The 19,545-nt window shown below is 37.2% G+C and overlaps 2 protein-coding genes across 4 annotated transcripts; one reads left to right on the top strand and one right to left on the bottom strand.

Moving 5' to 3' along the window:
- Positions 1–94: 94 nt before the first annotated feature.
- Positions 95–699, top strand: uts1 (urotensin 1). Its single transcript, XM_059512366.1, has one exon. It carries the CDS (start codon positions 95–97, stop codon positions 530–532), a length of 438 nt encoding a protein of 145 aa, XP_059368349.1. The 3' UTR covers positions 533–699.
- A 2,047-nt stretch (positions 700–2,746) lies between these two features.
- On the bottom strand, positions 2,747–18,784 carry trim54 (tripartite motif containing 54). 3 transcript variants are annotated; one of them, XM_059512358.1, is made up of 9 exons: positions 18,395–18,784; positions 16,833–16,999; positions 14,481–14,655; positions 12,077–12,172; positions 11,091–11,324; positions 8,904–8,926; positions 5,460–5,584; positions 5,241–5,347; positions 2,747–2,977 (listed from the first exon to the last, which is right to left on the bottom strand). In XM_059512358.1, exons 1-8 carry the CDS (start codon positions 18,560–18,562, stop codon positions 5,259–5,261), a joined length of 1,077 nt encoding a protein of 358 aa, XP_059368341.1. In that variant the 5' UTR covers positions 18,563–18,784; the 3' UTR covers positions 2,747–2,977; positions 5,241–5,258. The 3 variants fall into 3 exon arrangements, 2 of the variants coding, with proteins under 2 accessions (XP_059368341.1, XP_059368340.1); XM_059512357.1 differs by lacking the exon at positions 2,747–2,977 and having other exon boundaries at positions 5,169–5,347; positions 18,395–18,783; XR_009424158.1 differs by lacking the exons at positions 2,747–2,977; positions 8,904–8,926 and having other exon boundaries at positions 5,169–5,347; positions 18,395–18,783.
- Between the last annotated feature and the right edge of the window lie 761 nt (positions 18,785–19,545).

The raw sequence follows: 19,545 nt of genomic DNA, 5'->3' as shown, positions 1-19,545 counted from the left end.
AGTTGTGTAGTAAACCTTTGTTTTGGTGTGGACGCGCACCGCTGTAGTAACACACCTGGCTGTTTCTCCCAGGAAGCGCGCAGCTGTGTCCAGTATGAAGCCCGTCCCTTTGGTCCTGCTCATAACTTCAGTCTTACTGACCACCCACATCCCGCTGAGCACCTGTCGACCCCACGACCTGAGCCTCATGAACAGCCAGCTAGAAGACGTGCTGTCAAACGGGGAAGGAGACGACGCTATGTCCTACCTCGTGGGTGAAAAACTCCTTCAGTATTTGCAAAGAAACCTCGGAGCGCAGAAGGCAAGCGGTGTCCTGGATCTCCCGCACTTCCCCACGGCGCAGCTGCGCTCTCCTCATGAGGACAGCAACTTAGAAGAGCTCACGGAGTTTTCCAAACGGAACGACGATCCTCCGATCTCCATCGACCTCACCTTCCACCTGCTGAGAAACATGATCGAAATGGCGCGAAACGAGAATCAAAGGGAACAGGCGGGACTGAACCGCAAATATCTAGATGAGGTTGGGAAGTAGCTGTAGCTCCATGATGATGCTTTCAATCGGCGAGTAAAGAACAAGCTCAATGCACTCTTTCACACCCCCAAACTCTCGCTTAAGCATATGACATTCACCGATGCCTCCTGCTGACCCACACTCTTAGAAATAAAGGTTCTTCAGTGGTTCCTTGCCACTGCAAAGAACCTCCTTCTCGTTCTTGAGTTGGCTGAGGTTCCTTGGAGATTAAAAAAGGTACTTCAGATCAGGCTGTTGGTTTTTGCATTCCAACACAAAAAAACAACGAAAAAAAAAAGTTCTTCTAAAAGGTTCTCGCGTGGCATTAGGGTTATGTGGAACCTTTATTTTTAAGAGTGGCATCTATCTGTTCACCAGCAGAGTTTCTGGTGACCTGCTGCTGTCTCCATCACCTCTGGACCATTTTAGAACCAGGAACCACATGCAAGAGTCACACAACAGACCTACCAGGACCTCAAAATGCTGCCTACGGCAAATGATCAGTCACCAGTAATCACATGTAACCAGATCTAGAAACCAATCAATCTACTATTGACTTGTGCCCTTTGAGTGTTTACAGTAATTGGCCTCTTATTTAGAAATAAAGGTTCTTAATTGGCATCTGTGGTTCCATGAAGAACGTTTAACATCCATGGAACCTTTATAGTGGTTCTTTAGATGATTAAAATTCTCTTCACACTTAGAATGAAAAGGTTCTTTTTAGAACTGTTCACTGAAAGGTTGTTTTAAGGCACGGCTGTGAAACTCCTTATTTGGAACCTTTGTTTTTCAAATTTGTATAAAATGGAAGAAATATGACTAAACCATTACAAATCCTGCTAATAAGTCTTGAGTTATTCTCAACAAAGTAGAAAATAAGGCCATTTGTAAAAAGTCATTTCTGTTCGGCTGGTTTGGTTGCATCCTCGCACTTTGCCAAAGGGAGTGTTCTTATGACACCAAATGCTATACTTTGGTAATATTACTAATATTTACCACACACATAATGCCATATGCTCACTGTATACTAAGCGCAAAAGTGTGTTCTCCTCACATGGTGGGAAACAATGTTCTGTAGCACTTCAACCAAGAGGCTTACCCACGTTTTGTGACAATAATGTTGGACAATATTACAAAGTGCTTGAGATATACTGTACATTGTATATTGCTTATCACGATGTAAATTACATATTATATTGCACCTAAATGCAAACATGACTTTGTATTTTGAACATGAATCTGCAGAAATAAATGAGACTACATGCCTTTTACAAGTAATTGAAAACATGTAAACCTCATTATCACCCATTAAAAGTGCTAATGGTCACAGCAGACACAGGTTTATAGGAAGCCAGCATCATTGACATTTACACTGGCATTAGCATCACACAGTGCATAAAAACACAAGTGGTGAGTAACAGGTTAGATGCCACTATGGAAATTGTTGTACATTATTTTAAAATCTTGCATGCATGTAATGAACCGAAGGGCTGCAACAGTATTAATCCAAAAAGCTTTTTTACATGTGATTCTAGTAGTTGATCTAGGTAGTCATTTATCATTAGTTTTAAATAAGACATCTAAAGGTTGAGTGTATTCATAGACAAATGTAGAATTATTAACCTCTGTATGTCATACAAATCATTCACAACTTTTAATGAAAATATGGAGCATCTTTATTTGAAAGTGAAAAACACACTATAAAGCTACAAACAAACAAATGACAAAAAATAAACATCTGGGTTGTCCAACGATGTATGTATATACACTACTATTCTAAAGTTTGATTTATTTATTTGCTAAAATAAGTTCAGCAAGGAAGCATTATATTTTTTTTTACACTTTGACATTGACAAAAAATAAAAAATAGAAAAAATGATTTTCTTTTGGACTTTCTATTCTGAAATAGAGTAAATTCAGTTCTTCTATTTATATACTTACATACAGCTATTTAAATTACACTTTAAAATATAATAAAATAGAAAATAATTTCTAAAGTAATATTTCACAATAATACAATTTTACAAGGAGAATAAGAGTGAGCATAAGATAATTATGTGTGTGTGTGTGTGTATGTGTGTATATATATATATATATATATATATATATATATATATATATATATATATATATATATATATAACATAAAAACATTACTGATCCCTTTGAATGGTAATTTATATATATATATATATATGTGTGTGTGTGTGTGTGTGTGTGTGTATATATCTGGACAAACCACAAATGCTCAGCTCATTTTAAGATTAAAAAAGACCAAAAATAGCATCATAAACAGTTTTAAACATCCAGGATGTTGAAGCTATGAAGAAATGTGTAATTCCTCTTACTGAACTATAGCTCAGAGTTTCAGGACCACAAAATACCAGATGAAAGAAGCTCTTGCCATGTTGAAATGATTAAAGAAAACCTCCTTACAGTCTCTCCTAAGTCAGCACAAGAAATACCCTGGAAATGAAAAATACAATATATGAGTTAAGTCTTCTATAATCTTCCACTTATACCGAGTCTATTTTAGTCATAAATGGGACAAGTGGGAGAGGACAGTGTGTGGGGGACAGACATTTCTTAGGAAGTGCCATTGTGCGAAACTGCATGTTACGTAAACTGTTTGTTTTTCCTATCTAAAGCCATTTAAGCATAAAAGGAAGAAAGACAACTCTAAATGATAGTAACTGTTAAACAAGTCGCATCTCATCCCGCAGATTGGCTCTCCATCCTGCTTCTGACACCACAAAAAAATCCTCTTATTTTAGAAAGAATTACAGCTTTAAATTACACGAAGGCCGGTACGTCAGCTTGTGATGCACCACGTCCTCAAAATAAGATCTATCCTCATTCCAAATGGAAGCACTCCATGTGTAGAGTTGTTGAGCACATACCCAGACCGAATGCTGCTTCACCAAATGACTCTCTCGCTCTCTTTCCCTCCATGAATTGATCAGTGGGCTGACAGCACGAGTGACAAGGTCAGCGTCTGTGAGCACATGTCATATATCTGCACTGCCATATATCCTAGATGGTGGCAGAGAGACACGCGGTTATTAAGTAATGGGTGGATGTAGACTCACGTCTCGAGCGCAAGTGGTGGTGGTGGGGGGGTGGGGGGGTTCTGGGTGGACGGACGGAGCCGAGAGTCTGCCACTGCAATTTAGCCCTGTTCTCAACACTGCTCTTACTGTACGGACACATGGTCCTATCAGATCAGTAAAGGACCAGAGAGAAAGCTGCATGCTGTCCTGGCCCACGCTGCCCTGATTAACTGAGGTTTCTGACCTTTAAAATGAAGTAAAAGGAACGGTTATTTAAAGAAAGCATGCACAGGTGGGGATGCCCCTTCAAGACAGGATACCCACCCTTCAAAGAACAGGAAATGTCTTTTGAGCAAATGCTATTTTCCAAGTTAAGCCCTGTTTGCAGTATGCCTCTTAGAAACAACTTTTACACCTAAGTAAGTAAGTTTTGTATGTTTACTCGCCCACGTTGTCCCAAATATGACTTACTTCATTATGAAGATAAATAAAAACTAAACATAATGAAAGTGAATGGTGATCAAGGGCTGTTGAGCTTCCAAAATGACTAACTAATTAACTAACTAAATAATGAATCACATCGAATGCAGTCCATTTTAGTCTAACTAGTTTGCTTTTATGCACTCTAGTTCGCTAAAGCCTTATAAAACCAAGGAGAGAGATTGACATTTAAATCTATGCATTTTGACAAGAAAAGGAGCTCTAAGAAAGAATGAATTAAGAGATGCAGTAGAGATTAAGGTTTTCTATGAATAACAACTTCAATTTTGGCCTATTTTAAAAATATGCAATTTGGTGCTCTTGCTGATATTTATATGGCCAAAAGGAAGTCAAAATTCTGATAGCTTGTAATGTAAAACAAAACAGAATAGTCAACGGACTACTTCCATGAAATGTATATATATCAGTCATCACTCTATATCTCCCAGTTATATTTTAGTAAGATGTTTAATTTTATTATCAACGCTCTTAAGTTTGCATTGTGGGGTGAACAACATATAATTCGACACCATGTTGTTTGAGAGATTTGCAAATATAAACCTTACTCAAAATCCTGATGCGTCATATATGATACTCACATTTTAACTTGATTCTTCTAAAAAAGAAATGACGTGTGGATAATCAAACTTGCTTCCAAGTAAGTTTTCATCTTTAAATATTACTAACAATATAAAAATTATTCTTACTTCATAAAAATCAGTAGATTTCACAGCAATATTGTACAGCAAAAAGACTCGAACCAGAAGGTGGATGTTCTCAGAATTATACTAAAATATACCTTTTATTTGCTAAAAAATGTATAAACAGATGACAGAAGGCGTGTGACAGATTGTGTATAATAAGGCAAGGTATGGATCATTTAGAGGCCTTAGAAATTGGTTTATCAAATATGATACAGCAGGTTTTATAGAGTTCAGTTCAAAATAGTTTTCAGACCATCATGTACATAAATAAAAGTTAAAACGTGAAGTACAAAGAAAAGTCTAAAACCGAATTGCTTTCTTCTATGTAGCATAAAAAAGTAGATATTTTCATGTCTATACCATGGAAATCACTGGCTTCATTAGTGTTTGATTCCACAGAAGACAGACAGATTTGGAACAACATTAGGGTGACTAAATTCATTTTTATTTTAGGGTGAACTGTTCCTTTAAGGAAACATCCTCTTTGAAACTAACCTTGGGTTTAAAAATAAGTTATATGCGTCTCACTGATTCACCAGTCTGACCAGGTGAGGTGGTCGGGTCTTCAGGGGCTTCATCACCGCTGTCTTCCCCATCTTCACCTGCAACAAAAGTACATGCTTCATTCCCTAAATATACTTCAACTTGCAGACGCAAATAGACATGAATGTATATGTGACAAAGATGGTGTCGTCATAGCTGTGAAGCTGTTACCTCTTTGGAAGTTGATGCCTCTCAGCATGTCGGCCACATCCTCCGTGTTGATGATGAAGTGGGCCATGCTCTCGTAGCCCGCCTCCGTCCGCTCAATGTTGGAAGCCTTGGCAGTGTCTTTGATCCTGTCAAGGACAGAGCGGTGAAGTCATGGCGGAACTCGGACAAATATAAAAGTGACGGATAGCGCTAGATCCCATTCCTCCGTCTCCCTGCGGCTGCTCGTGACGCAGGTGCACGAGACACCATGCGATGTCTCCGCAGGTGGAGGGAAGCATGAAACATAAGACACAGCTAGACAGTGTTGTAAGCGTAAGCATTTTTCTAAACAGTTAGAGGTTTTGGGGGAAAATGTGATGAATGCTGATGCATTTGTTATTGCGCACACTGCATAAAGTTTCATTCTGCAAACAAGAAAGTGTAAAAGTTACTTCTTGGAGGCAACACGTCTGTCTGGCATCAATGGAAAGCTTGCATTTACTGAAGGACACACCTGTGATCAGTGCTGGGTAGATGTAGATTACTGTTAGCTGTTACTGATTACAAATTCCATGTTAAAATTTGTAATCAGTAATGTATTGACATAATTATGAATTATGAATAATTTACTGCCATTGTGTGAATAATTTCTACAACCCGAATTCCGGAAAAGTTGGGACGTTTTTTAAATTTTAATAAAATGAAAACTAAAAGACTTTCAAATCACATGAGCCAATATTTTATTCACAATAGAACATAGATAACATAGCAAATGTTTAAACTGAGAAAGTTTACAATTTTATGCACAAAATGAGCTCATTTCAATTTTGATTTCTGCTACAGGTCTCAAAATAGTTGGGACGGGGCATGTTTACCATGGTGTAGCATCTCCTTTTCTTTTCAAAACAGTTTGAAGACGTCTGGGCATTGAGGCTATGAGTTGCTGGAGTTTTGCTGTTGGAATTTGGTCCCATTCTTGCCTTATATAGATTTCCAGCTGCTGAAGAGTTCGTGGTCGTCTTTGACGTATTTTTCGTTTAATGATGCGCCAAATGTTCTCTATAGGTGAAAGATCTGGACTGCAGGCAGGCCAGGTTAGCACCCGGACTCTTCTACGACGAAGCCATGCTGTTGTTATAGCTGCAGTATGTGGTTTTGCATTGTCCTGCTGAAATAAACAAGGCCTTCCCTGAAATAGACGTTGTTGGGAGGGAATCATATGTTGCTCTAAAACCTTTATATACCTTTCAGCATTCACAGAGCCTTCCAAAACATGCAGGCTGCCCATACCGTATGCACTTATGCACCCCCATACCATCAGAGATGCTGGCTTTTGAACTGAACGCTGATAACATGCTGGAAGGTCTCCCTCCTCTTTAGCCCGGAGGACACGGCGTCCGTGATTTCCAACAAGAATGTCAAATTTGGACTCATCTGACCATAAAACACTATTCCACTTTGAAATAGTCCATTTTAAATGAGCCTTGGCCCACAGGACACGACGGCGCTTCTGGACCATGTTCACATATGGCTTCCTTTTTGCATGATAGAGCTTTAGTTGGCATCTGCTGATGGCACGGCGGATTGTGTTTACCGACAGTGGTTTCTGAAAGTATTCCTGGGCCCATTTAGTAATGTCATTGACACAATCATGCCGATGAGTGATGCAGTGTCGTCTGAGAGCCCGAAGACCACGGGCATCCAATAAAGGTCTCCGGCCTTGTCCCTTACGCACAGAGATTTCTCCAGTTTCTCTGAATCTTTTGATGATGTTATGCACTGTAGATGATGAGATTTGCAAAGCCTTTGCAATTTGACGTTGAGGAACATTGTTTTTAAAGTTTTCCACAATTTTTTTACGCAGTCTTTCACAGATTGGAGAGCCTCTGCCCATCTTTACTTCTGAGAGACTCTGCTTCTCTAAGACAAAGCTTTTATAGCTAATCATGTTACAGACCTGATATCAATTAACTTAATTAATCACTAGATGTTCTCCCAGCTGAATCCTTTCAAAACTGCTTGCTTTTTTAGCCATTTGTTGCCCACGTGCCAACTTTTTTGAGACCTGTAGCAGGCATTAAATTTTAAATGAGCTAATTAAGTGGATAAAAGTGTAAAATTTCTCAGTTTAAACATTTGCTACGTTATCTATGTTCTATTGTGAATAAAATATTGGCTCATGTGATTTGAAATTCCTTTAGTTTTCATTTTATTAAAATTTAAAAAACGTCCCAACTTTTCCGGAATTCGGGTTGTAATCATGTAATCCATAAAAAGTAACTGTAATCTGATTATGAGCATTTTAAAATGTTTAATTTTGGAATCTTATTGCATAATCCAGATTAAATGTAATCAGTAACTACCCAGCACTGCATGTGATAAAGTTAACGCTGAACTTTCAAAACACATTTTCCCTAACCATAACATTCAGATTTGGGCTCAACAATTAAGCTTTTCCAATAGCTGATTCTTCAACTATTACCACCAATATTGTCACCATAATTTGAATAGATAAATGTGCCTCAACAAATGACATTTTATATATATATATATATATATATATATATATATATATATATATATATACATGCATAGATTTTTCCCATAACAGGGTTAATATATTGCTTGTCAAGGCAATGAAAAGAGTAAACATTAACTAGTCAACAGTGATATATTGGAAAGACTGTAAGAGGAAAATAGATCTGTTAAAAGGGGTCAAATATGGCACAAATCCTTAAAAAGCTCTATCCCTATCAATGAGGGGCATTATATTTTAGTCTTTTGACATAGACTACAGTATAAAAAGTATACAGGGTTTGTATGTTTCTTTTATTTATTATTTGATTTTATTTATTAAATGTAATACTTTTATTCAGCAAGGATGCATGAGATTGATCAAAAGTGACAGTTAAAGACATTTGTTACTAAATCAACTTTATGATATTTTCATAAATGTAGAAAGAGAAGCCTTTCAAAAATACAGACCGAAAAATCCTACCAACCCCAAAATTTTGAGGGTTAGTAAAATGTTTCAATTCAGTGAAATTTAGAAATTATTCACAAAACATGTTCAATGAGTCTCCTCGATAAGCATTTGGAGCTCAGCTAAATTCAGAAGTCAGCAGAAAATGAATAAATTGTAGCATAAGTGATTAAAAAATGTACAGTACAGAATTTTCCCCACAATACTGAGGCAGATGAAAGTTATGAACCAGTGCATAATACAGTGGGCTGCTGGGGTGGGAGGCTGGTTGAGTCATTGCCTGTGAGGTTAGTAATCATGATTGTTAGTCTTTAGGAGACATCATTGATGAAGCACACATGCTGAATATGGTTTAGTTTAAAGGAGCAGTTCACATAAAAAAAATGATCTCATTAAGAAAGTCACACTGGTTTGGAATGACATTTTTGGGGTGAACTATCCCTTTAAGACACTCCAAAACACATCACTCACAGCAGACTTACTTCTTGAACACTTCTTTTGCGCTCTGTGAACACAGCAAAGAAGAACACTCATTTTAGGACTAGCAGCAGTTTAAAACATAAAAGCTGCAGTACTCTTCATCACAGTTTCACTGCGTACACAAAAAAGTGCTCATATTAAATCACCGGCACTGGTTATGCAGCTTACTTTGACATGTTGAGAAGTGCTAGTTAAAAAACAGCAGTGCTGCACCTGAGGCTGCCACTTTATATTGAAAGCGGTTTCAAAAACAATTACACCTCTCCATCACCTTCGTTTAAAGTCTCTTTCTGTGAACCGCAGCTCTCAGCCGTGGTGAAGTATTGACCGTTACAGCCACTAGTCAAAGGACAGGGGTCTCCAGCTGTGTGAGATTCTGCTAATCAATGTCAGCACCCCCTGGGCCTTGTCATTAAAGGATGCTTAAAATGTAGCAACTGGCCCGGTGTCAATCAGCAAACAGCATATGCAAAGGCTGGATCATTTGCATCAAGCATCTCTGGGGGGCTCTAAAAGCAACAAGCTTTGCTGCCAGCATCCCCGGTGAGGTGTTGCAGCATTAGCTCCACACAGCTCAATAAGACCACGTCAGATGTTCACAAGCACCTGTACCGCTATCGATCACTGGCGCCAGAAGTTTGAGCAAATTAGACATAGAAAGTGACCATTTGAGACACAGTAATATCTCTGCAAACTACTTTGAGGCTGAAAATCTAGAGTTTTAAGTATTCAGCTTTAAAAAGAATGATACCTCAAATCATGTGATTTTCTAAGTGATTGTACTGGGGTTTTTGCTTTGCTTTTATAAAACAGAATGAAAAAAAAATAAATAAATAGATGTACATAAGAGGGGTATACCACCTCAAAATGAAAATTTTCTCATTTATCACTTACCCTCATGTCGTTCCTAACCCGTAAAAGCTTTGTTCATCTTCTGAACACAATTTAAGATATTCTGGATGAAAATCGGGAGGCTTGTGACTGTCCCACAGACTGCCAAGTAAGTTACACTGTCAAAGTCCAGAAAAGTATGAAAGACGTCGTCAGAATAGTCCATCTGCCATCAGTGGTTCAACCATAATATTATCAGGTGACAAGAATAATTTTTGTACATGAAGAAATTTCAAAAAAAAATTATTCAACAATTCCTCACGTCTTTCATACTTTTCTGGACTTTGACAGTGTAACTTACTTGGCAGTCTATGAGACAGTCACAAGCCTCCCGGTTTTCATCCAAAATGTGTTCCGAAGACGAATTAAGCTTTTACGGGTTAGGAACTAAATGGGGGTACGTGATCAATGACAAAATTTTCATTTTGGGGTGGAGTATCCCTTTAAAGGAGGGTGCCAAAACATATATAGGGTGTGTTCACACCTGTCATGTTTGGTTCAATTAAAACAAACTCTGGTGGGATTGCTGTGTTAGTGCAGTTCATTTGCCATACGAACATTGGTGTGCACCAAACAAGTGGACTGAGACCACTAAAAAGATGGGTCTCGGTCCGCTTCCAAATGAACTCTGGTGCAACACAGACCAAACATTTCTAAATGAACCAAAAACAGGATGCAATGACAAGATGTGATGTTATGCAACATGATTTTACTATGCGGAACAAAATATACGTCATTCAACCCAACCAATTAAGTTGTGAATGTAAATCGCTGTCAAAAATACTAGTGTGAATGCTGTCCAAATGAATCTGGGTTTTTTGTCCAGACCAAACAAACCAAGAGAACCGAACTAGAGTGTGAACGCATCCTTTAGAGATTATTATAAAGACTTCATACACTAATACTTCAAATAAAGGTTCTTGAGTTTTGAGTAAAATTCATGAAACCATTTCATTTGACAAAAGGTTCTATAAAGTAAAAAATGTTTCTTTACATTATGAAAGTGAAAGTGACGTGACATTCAGCCAAGTATGGTGACCCATACTCAGAATTTGTGCTCTGCATTTAACCCATCCGAAGTGCACACACACAGAGCAGTGAACACACACACACTGTGAAAACACAAAATTATTAAAATATTATTTTAAAAATGTTTTTAGACCTTTTCACTGAGAGGCATTTCAGAAATGGTTCTCTGGTATCACTGCAAAAAAAGTTTTTGGAACTTTTATTTTTAAGAGTGCAGTAACTACTCCTGTCATCATGGCACTAGTGCCATCGAGGAGCACTTGTTGTACCTGCAGGAACACAGCCATTTGAGGTTCTTCCATGGACTGTATGGCTGTCTCTACAAGTTTGACGGACATCTCCAAGTGATCTCCATGGCAACGGATAAGGGAGCGCACATGGCCCTGTTTTTGGTCCTGCTCACGGCCGACAGTCTCTATCAGATCCCTTTTGCGGTCTTCTAGGATGGCGTAAAGTTCATCAAACTTATCAGAGATGTACTGCATCTGCCGGTGACCATTTTCCTACAAACGATTACCAGTGACTCTTTTAGTTGAATTAAGAGTAACATTTAAATAACCAAAAGCTTCTAAAATATATTTCAATATTTAAAACATTAAACTCTTTACAATTTTTAAATATAATAGTTTATCATCATTGGCTGAGGCTGGGTAAAATAAAACACACATATATGTACATACAGTACATACACACACACGGAAAATAATAGAAAGAATTAATAGAAAGTTTAAAAGAGTAGCATTTATTTCAAATATAGGTCTTCTGTAACATTATGTCTTTTTGTGTCTTTGATTTAAATATATCCTTGCTGAATACAAATTGTATTTCCTGAAAAAAACTTACTGACCCCAAACTTATCCTCTAGTTGTGTTTTAGATGTATTTATGGATGTAATGCATGTATATTTACTTTGATTGACTGTTTACTTCTTTCTCTTTTTCTGGTTCTATTTTATACTCTCGCACTTTGGATCAACTACAGATGTGCAGAACACGTGCTTTAATAAAAATAATGCTTTACTTGACTTGGCTTAACTCTAGACTATATTTGACATATATTTTGATCTAAGTATTTGGTCTGAAATGGCTAAAAATGCTAAATCAGAGAAACTTGAGAGACATTGCAGCCAACCAGGTTCAAAATGCTTAATGCAATAAGTAAATAGAATAAATATATTATGAATATTCAATATATCGCCCAGTCCTTTCACACAATATCATAATTGTTGTGGTTTACTGTACCATTTCTTTCTCACCTTGACTGTCCTACAAATATCCTCCATCTGTGAGATCAGGGCCTGTGTTCTGTCATTTCCGGCCACCAAGATGGCTATGGCATCACTTAGCTCTGTCTGAGACAAAACAGAGCAGAATATATCTAAATGTGACAGGACCTCATAAAAAAAAAAGAAAAAGAAAACACATGACCAATGCGCTCAACGTGTCATCTTTCACAAGAAAGCCATGTCAGACTTGGCTATGCAACTTGTGAGAACCACACTTACAAACAAGAGAACAGCATGTGAACTAAAGGCCAAGATTGTAACAATTTCAGCAGTCATGACTGATCAAACTTTGCTGATTTGCATTTGAAATGAGTGATTCACTGTTTATAGTGGGCCATGACTAAAAGAGAAAATGTCATTATAGCCACCTGGCAGAAATTATGGCTCTTTGGGGACCCATTTGGGCATCAACCACCCTACGACCCTGGAGTGTTACATCATTCATGTACAGTACCTCAAAACCAAGAGCCACAGATGAAGATGTACTTTAAGAAGAGCCCATTTCCTTCAATGAGAACTGACCTTCAGTATAGAATCACTGCAAATAACAGATCAACATATGGTGTCCACCATGCACATGGTTTTCTATTGGGAAAGGCTGGTAGGTTTAGTCATTGATCATCTGGGAGTGAGAGAACTGAGAACAGGCAGTTACAGAGGACAAAAAAGAGAGACAAAAAAAGTAAAGAACAGAAGAAGCTGCTATGACTCAAACACAACAGGGAGGAGTGACTCATTTCTCAGGGCCAGTTGCACCCTGGTACAAAGACCTTCATTACTAGCCATACCACAAGAGGTGCAGTAGGTCAAGACCTCAATACCATGTAGGTCAAGAATGCATCGGAAAGCGATGTTGTATGTTTTTTGTGTGTCATGAAACACATTTGTCCTGTTAATTTCAACAGGTCTAATTTCTTAAACATAATTATCTTGGACCTATTTTAAGACATATTGTCTGTTCTGTGATGTGTAATTATTGGTGCTTCATAAAGCTCATTGCAATTGCTTACACTTAGGGTTAGTGATGTCAAAAAACCTTTAACCCTGAAGATTAAACGTGAATCGCCCCGCATCATTTGTGCTACAGACGTGAGTGACACTTCAAATTGTGTGGTATGTTGATAAGTGTGTATTTACAGTATAACTGTAGTTTACAAAATTACTGGATTTCATAAAGATGGGGGAGGGCTCTTTTAAAGGAATAGTTTCACCCCAAAAAAAACTTGGGCTATCCAAGATGTGAATGATTTTATTTCTTCATTGGAACAGGTCTGAAAAAATTTAGCATTATATCACTTACTTGCCAATGGATCCTCTGCAGTGAATGGGTGGCGTAAGAACGGGAGCAAACAGTGGATAAAAACATCACAATAATCCACATGACTTCAGTCCTTCAATTAATGTCTAATAAAGTAAGCAAAACGCTACATTTTTGTATGAAACAAATCCATCAAGGCATTTCAACTTTAAAACCCATAAAATACATACATCTGCCCAAAATACAAGTCCATAATTCAAAATAACACTTCCTCCACGGAAAACTTTCATCCTCTACTTTCCTCTCACTTCAAAATTCACAAGTATATTTGTTTAGAACTGTTTTAGACAGATTCACTTGTAAACAATGCTTAGTCTGCATAGATTCTCTCCTGATTCAGATGAGATTAGTTTTTCACTGGAGAAAGCTATATTTTGGAGAGAGGACTCAGATTTAGCTGGAAGCAATGGTTTGAAATGAGAAATATCTTAATAATGGAATTGTTTCCTGCAAACATGCAGCTTCACAAGTTAATTGATGGACTGGATATGTGTGGATTACTTGCAGATTATATTGTGATGTATTTTTCAGCAGTCTGGACTCTCATTCTGATGGCACCCATTCACTGCAGAGGATCCATTCGTGAGCAAGTAACGTAATACTGAATTTGCCCCGAATCTGTTCCAATGAAGGAACAAACTCATCTACATACTGGGTGGCCTGAGGATGAGTAAATTAAATTTTTTGGATGAACTACTCCTTTAAACTTTGATTAATTTACATGATTAATCTCTTTTAAAAATGTAAAAATCTTGTTTGTTAAACAAATTAGAGGCAGGAAAAACTCAAAAAGGAAGGATGGTCTGGATAAGGCAGCTGTTGGCTGCTAGTTCTTTGTGTAGTGTTCACATGTGGGTGGGTGTTGATGCTAGAGATGTTAGGTGAGATGGAGCCCCATGCAAGGTGTGAAACCTGCTGGGCAGCGTGTTATACACACATCTGTCTAGTTCACAGCGTCAGAGCAGCCTATGATTTTTTTCCTGAGGTCATTTACACCAAACAAACAAAGTAAAAAAACAATTGTCTGGTTGATGAAAACACTGTACAAGCCTCTACCTTCTGTCTCTTGTAGATGTCTGGCAGCGGGGCCACATCACAGTCCTTGTGAGCCCCGAACACTTTGCACATGGAGCATGTTGGTGTCTCACAGGTGAGGCAGTAGATGTTGATCTTCTCCTCCTCATGTTGGTCACACATCAGCTGCTGTTGCTCTGCTTTGGGCAGGAGTGGCCTGTAGAATCAAAACAGAAATAGATTTATGGTATGAGGTAAAGGTTAAAGATTTTGTTTGTAAATTGTAGCAAAGACTTTAAGGTATGTGTCTGTACAGAAAGTGACTTTATAAACAGTATAAAAAATGTATTGTCTAAACATTATTTTCCAATTTAAAAAAAAAAGTGCTATACCATAAGTTTAAAGCAATCAAATAATTCTAAAATCGAAAAAAAAAGTAAATTAAAAATTGACTTCTAATTCTGCTTCCTTTTTGCTACCTCATCTGAAATCCTAATTTTAAAAGACATTCTCAATTCAACTCAGAATAACGAACGACTTTCTTATACCTGTCTAAATGTGCATGTAATGATAAACTACGCACAACAAGCTTTCTTTCTTTGTGACAGTAGAGGTACAATATCACTTCCCCTGAGGTGAATCACTATAAAGGGAGCCGATGCGAACATTTGATGTTTAAGGCATTTACAGCAGATACTGCATTTAAAAGTGATTGATGCAACTAATATGATATTCTGTCCTAAAATGAACACATTACTCACACAGACCTTTTCAACAAGCATCTGTCTTGTCAAGTGGAAAGAGATGGTTTGCATGTGCGCGCTGCTGGCAGTAGGCCAGTTCAAAACAAAGACTGTTTATTAAAGACTGCCATCCAGTGGATGTCTGCTGATAAGGCACTTATACAGAAAACCATATTAAGCTGGATGGATTGATCGTAAATATAGGTTACAAATCTATTTATACTTTTTTGTTTTTTGACATTTTGCAAGTGATTTCAAAACATAAATCTTATGGATATATTTTTGGATATACATGGATTTATATATATATATATATATATATATATATATATATATATATATATATATATATATATATATATATATATATTTTTTTTTTTTTTTTTTATGAGATATATTTTATAAAAAGTATGTCTGAAAATATTCTAGAAATATCATTGAAATACCTTAAAATATATAAGACATTTTACTTCTAAAATGTAATGTATTTCAGACTGAAACTTAAATAAATAAATAAGTGAAGGGAATCAATTGGCTAGATACAAAAAAAGTGGAAATTTCTTATTAGAGCCAAATTACAATAATATTTGTAAAATAAGCATTTTTTTGTCTTGTTTTTAAATAATAATAATCTTAAACCAAAACACATTTACTTAAAATAGCATAAGATTTATTTTTCTTAGCCCATGGGCATTTTTTATTATTTTTTAAAACACAAATACTAAAAAAAATCTAATGTATATGATTTAGTATACTTAAAAGAAGGCAAGACATAGCTGAGATCAGAATAGAAAGAGAGAGAGAGAGAGAGAGAGAGAGAGAGAGAGAGAGAGAGAGAGAGAGAGAGAATAAAAAGAATGAAAAGAAAGAAAGAAAAAATGAAAGAAAGAAAGAAAGAAAGTTAGATGAAAGGTTACAAAGACAAACTTTTTCTATAAAATAACGCATGGGGAAGGTGTATTGAGTAAGGAAATATAGTCACTTTTAATTTCTATAAAATTTAAAATACAGAATTTATTTTATAATACATGCACACTTGATCTTTTGTGTCTTTGAAACAACCTCTACATTCAGGTGACTTGCTTTTTGTCAAAGACCCTAATAACCATGTTTCATTGCGTATTCATAATAAGCACCTGAGTGCTTGTAACAAAAGACCTCAAAGTCTATCTTTCTTATTATACCCAATTACGCATATATTTCATGGAAGGTCTCATGACACATTGTTTGTTGCCACAGGGATAAAGCGTCCTAGTTATATTTAGAGTTTTGGCAAAAGATTGGAGCAGTCACCAGAGCCTCAGGTCCCATGTTTCTGTTGCGTTTACGTGACGTGCCAGAAAATCTCCCACACACGAGTAAATCACATATTTGTGTCACTACACAGAGTTTGAGTATCATTGATGAAACAGAACAAGTGTCGAGTAGTGGTGTGTCAAAGACTTTTGAAACACTATTAAAATCTGTTGGCATACAATGTATTTTTGCTACACAGCTCAGGGCATTGCTGGATCTCTATACAGAGAAGATTTTGAAGTATGTACAACAAATAGCTTTCATTCATATCAGCGCTTCCAGAACAGAAATGCTTTTTCTTGGTGTGTGGAACAGGTCCAGAAAAATCTGGAGAGGCATCCAATTCGAAACTAACCTGGTAGACTCTGATTTGTAGATATCAATTATATTCTCCACTAGAAGGTTCCTTTGAAGGCCATATACACCGTGCCGGTCCAATACCACCTCGTGACGACAAGATGGGCAGCGGAAACGTCCCCCTGTAGACACAGGACCCCGGTTTTGCCAAAGAGGGTTGGAGGCCTAAATCATTCAAGGATAAAATATTTTTTAATTGTATTGTTGTGTAATAAAGAAAATAGAAGACCTGCTGTTAAAGGCAATACTTGTGGCCAATTAATGGGTGAATGAATGTATACTTCTGACCAGCGAACTTTCATTTATCTTTCAGTTATCTTTGGGTAATTGTTACAAGTAAAAGATGACAATTATTATGGATGGATAGCAGTGCTCAATCATGTTAAAGTCTGGCCCAACAGCATCCACTCCACTCAGAGGGAATACTAATGGCTCCACTGAAAGCTGAACTTCTTCTTGATGATGAGATGACTAGTCTAATAGCTTATAGGAGCAAGTTAAAAGAGATTTGGCACAAATAAGAATGGCTAAATGGATCATTCATCTCTATTTGATAGTTGCTGTGGGCCTCTGAGGTCTTGTTTCATTCTCACAATTCAGCATTCAACTCATAAAATGACTTTTAAAGTAAATTAGGTTGAGGAATATTGTGGAGCTTCTAAAAATAGCTTCAGTAAGTTTAATAAACTCAAATTACAGCCCAAATTCACAACAGGGCACACATGGTAACTATTATCAGCATTCGTTCCTTCGTGGTGTCAACATACAATAGTTCTGGTTAGGTTCTTGGATTTGATTGGCTGTGCAGCAGACGGTTCATGTCACCGGACACATTTGCTGTTTGTACCACTCCTCTTGTCAGTGGTCTTCTCTGCGATTGTCCATTCCAGACAAGCATTTTAAGCTGCCCGTTCTGCACATCAAATCGATATGCCACTAGGTGATGACAAAGACTGATTGAATCATGAATTATTGCAGAGATTCATTCAGGAAGGACACATGAGTCATTGTTGAATCATTCACTCAAGTGATTCATTTATTCGAACCACCGCGGTTGCTCAGGAATGTAGTTTATTTTACTTTTTATTTGGAAGAATTTACTTAGCAGAGCTAAAATAGATAATGTAACTGTCAATATTTTGTCTAAAATGTAAATTCTGTTATTATTAACTGCAATAATGCTGACATGCATTACAAGTACATGATGACTTCAACAGTTGCCCAATTCAACTTAAAAACTTAAGGAAGCTGTAGTTTGTTATGGTGGCTGTATTTGTTTTAAGCAACTTACATTTAGGCTAATCTGAGCTAACATAAGTTGCAGAACAAAATGCGAAACTCTCTTCAAGTTATTTTAACCACAGAACTTATTTTACTCATAAATCCAAAACCGCTATTCCAGAAACCCATTAGGAATTCCAGAGGGAATGGATGGCTTGAAAATGTTGATTATATTCCAGGTTTTAGGACTACAAACTGAACAGTTCTATGAAATTTCTGAATGCTGCAAAGAGAATGACAGTTCAACCTGAAAAATAGGACACTTCCACACTATATTACCTGGTAAACATCGTTGGCACACTTCCTGCAGAGATTATGCTGGCAGGGTAAGATGACCACAGGCTTGGTGAATATCTCCAAACAGATGGGGCAAATGAGGTGTTTCTCCAAGTTCTCCACTGAACTTGAATCTCCCATCGCTGGTTTGAAGCCCAATGTGAAGTTCATCCCAGACAAAGATAAAACAAATATCCGAAACTTTCTTTCCTTCTGTTATTCTTTGGCCTTTTACTCTAGCCCCAGATATCCACTCAATCCCCAACCGCAGAGTGACTGTGTGGATATATTTGGGCTGTTTGTTCTGGCTTGGGATACTGTCCAAACTGCACACCCCCTGATATCACTAAAAGTCCCTGCTTAGTGCTCTATCGCAGGGGCCCGGGGCCAAGTTAGAGAGAGGGGTAGGGGGACAGATTCCTCTGTGCTGTATTATCTCTGGTAACTTGAGCAGAAAGTTGGATTGGCTGGCAAGAGGAGACAGAGCAGCTGGTGTGTGCGGCTCAAAGGCTAATGGGACAACCGGCCCATGAGCCTGAGCTGGCGCCGATGACATAAGACACTTAAAACAAAATCTAAGTGCATAGAGTTCTGTCACTGGATGACATGAAAATAATAGGATATACCTGCGAACCAAATGTTTACATATTCCATATACTAAATCAGAGGTCGGAAACGTCTTTTGACCAAAGAGCCTTTTTTAAAATAATAATAAAAATAATAAATAAAATGGGCAGAGACGTAAAAGCAAGCGTTGATCGTCTTCTACAAAGACAGCCCAGATTAGCTCATGTTAATTTGTTCATGTGAATATGTTATACCTCATGTTCTTGTGGCACTGAATTAATAAAGCATAAATAAATAAACAAATAAATAAAGCAAAGGCAGTGTTTAACCACACCATTTACGACATAAAAAGACACATTCAAAACCGTTTTGTCGTTTTGTCAGACTGGCTTCAGTATAAGCTCTTTTTAAACTAATTAGTAAGTTTAGAGTCCTGAAACTTTTTTGAAAATAATGTTTTGATAACACAATAACCACTTATAAATCAAAACCTCGGGGCAATTTTTATTGTTTTTTTTTAAACATGTGTTTGTATTAGTGAGTGAATGAGTGAAGAACAATGCACAGTGCTTACATCAACTGCGTTT

Source organism: Carassius carassius, chromosome 27, assembly GCF_963082965.1.
Source record: "Carassius carassius chromosome 27, fCarCar2.1, whole genome shotgun sequence".
Classification (NCBI taxonomy): domain Eukaryota; kingdom Metazoa; phylum Chordata; class Actinopteri; order Cypriniformes; family Cyprinidae; genus Carassius; species Carassius carassius.
This window is presented reverse-complemented; position numbering and strand designations above follow the sequence as displayed.

What these genes read in the sequence shown, in the direction of transcription:
- uts1 (XM_059512366.1), top strand. Translation starts at nt 95, where the DNA reads ATGAAGCCCGTCCCTTTGGTCCTGCTCATAACTTCAGTCTTACTGACC.
- trim54 (XM_059512358.1), bottom strand. Translation starts at nt 18,562, where the DNA reads ATGAACTTCACATTGGGCTTCAAACCAGCGATGGGAGATTCAAGTTCA. An exon ending in TACAAATCAGAGTCTACCAG is followed by an intron (nt 14,656 to 16,832) that starts GTTAGTTTCGAA and finishes TTGATTCTACAG; the next exon opens with GCCACTCCTGCCCAAAGCAG. An exon ending in GCAAAAGAAGTGTTCAAGAA is followed by an intron (nt 5,585 to 8,903) that starts GTAAGTCTGCTG and finishes TGTCCTTGACAG; the next exon opens with GATCAAAGACACTGCCAAGG.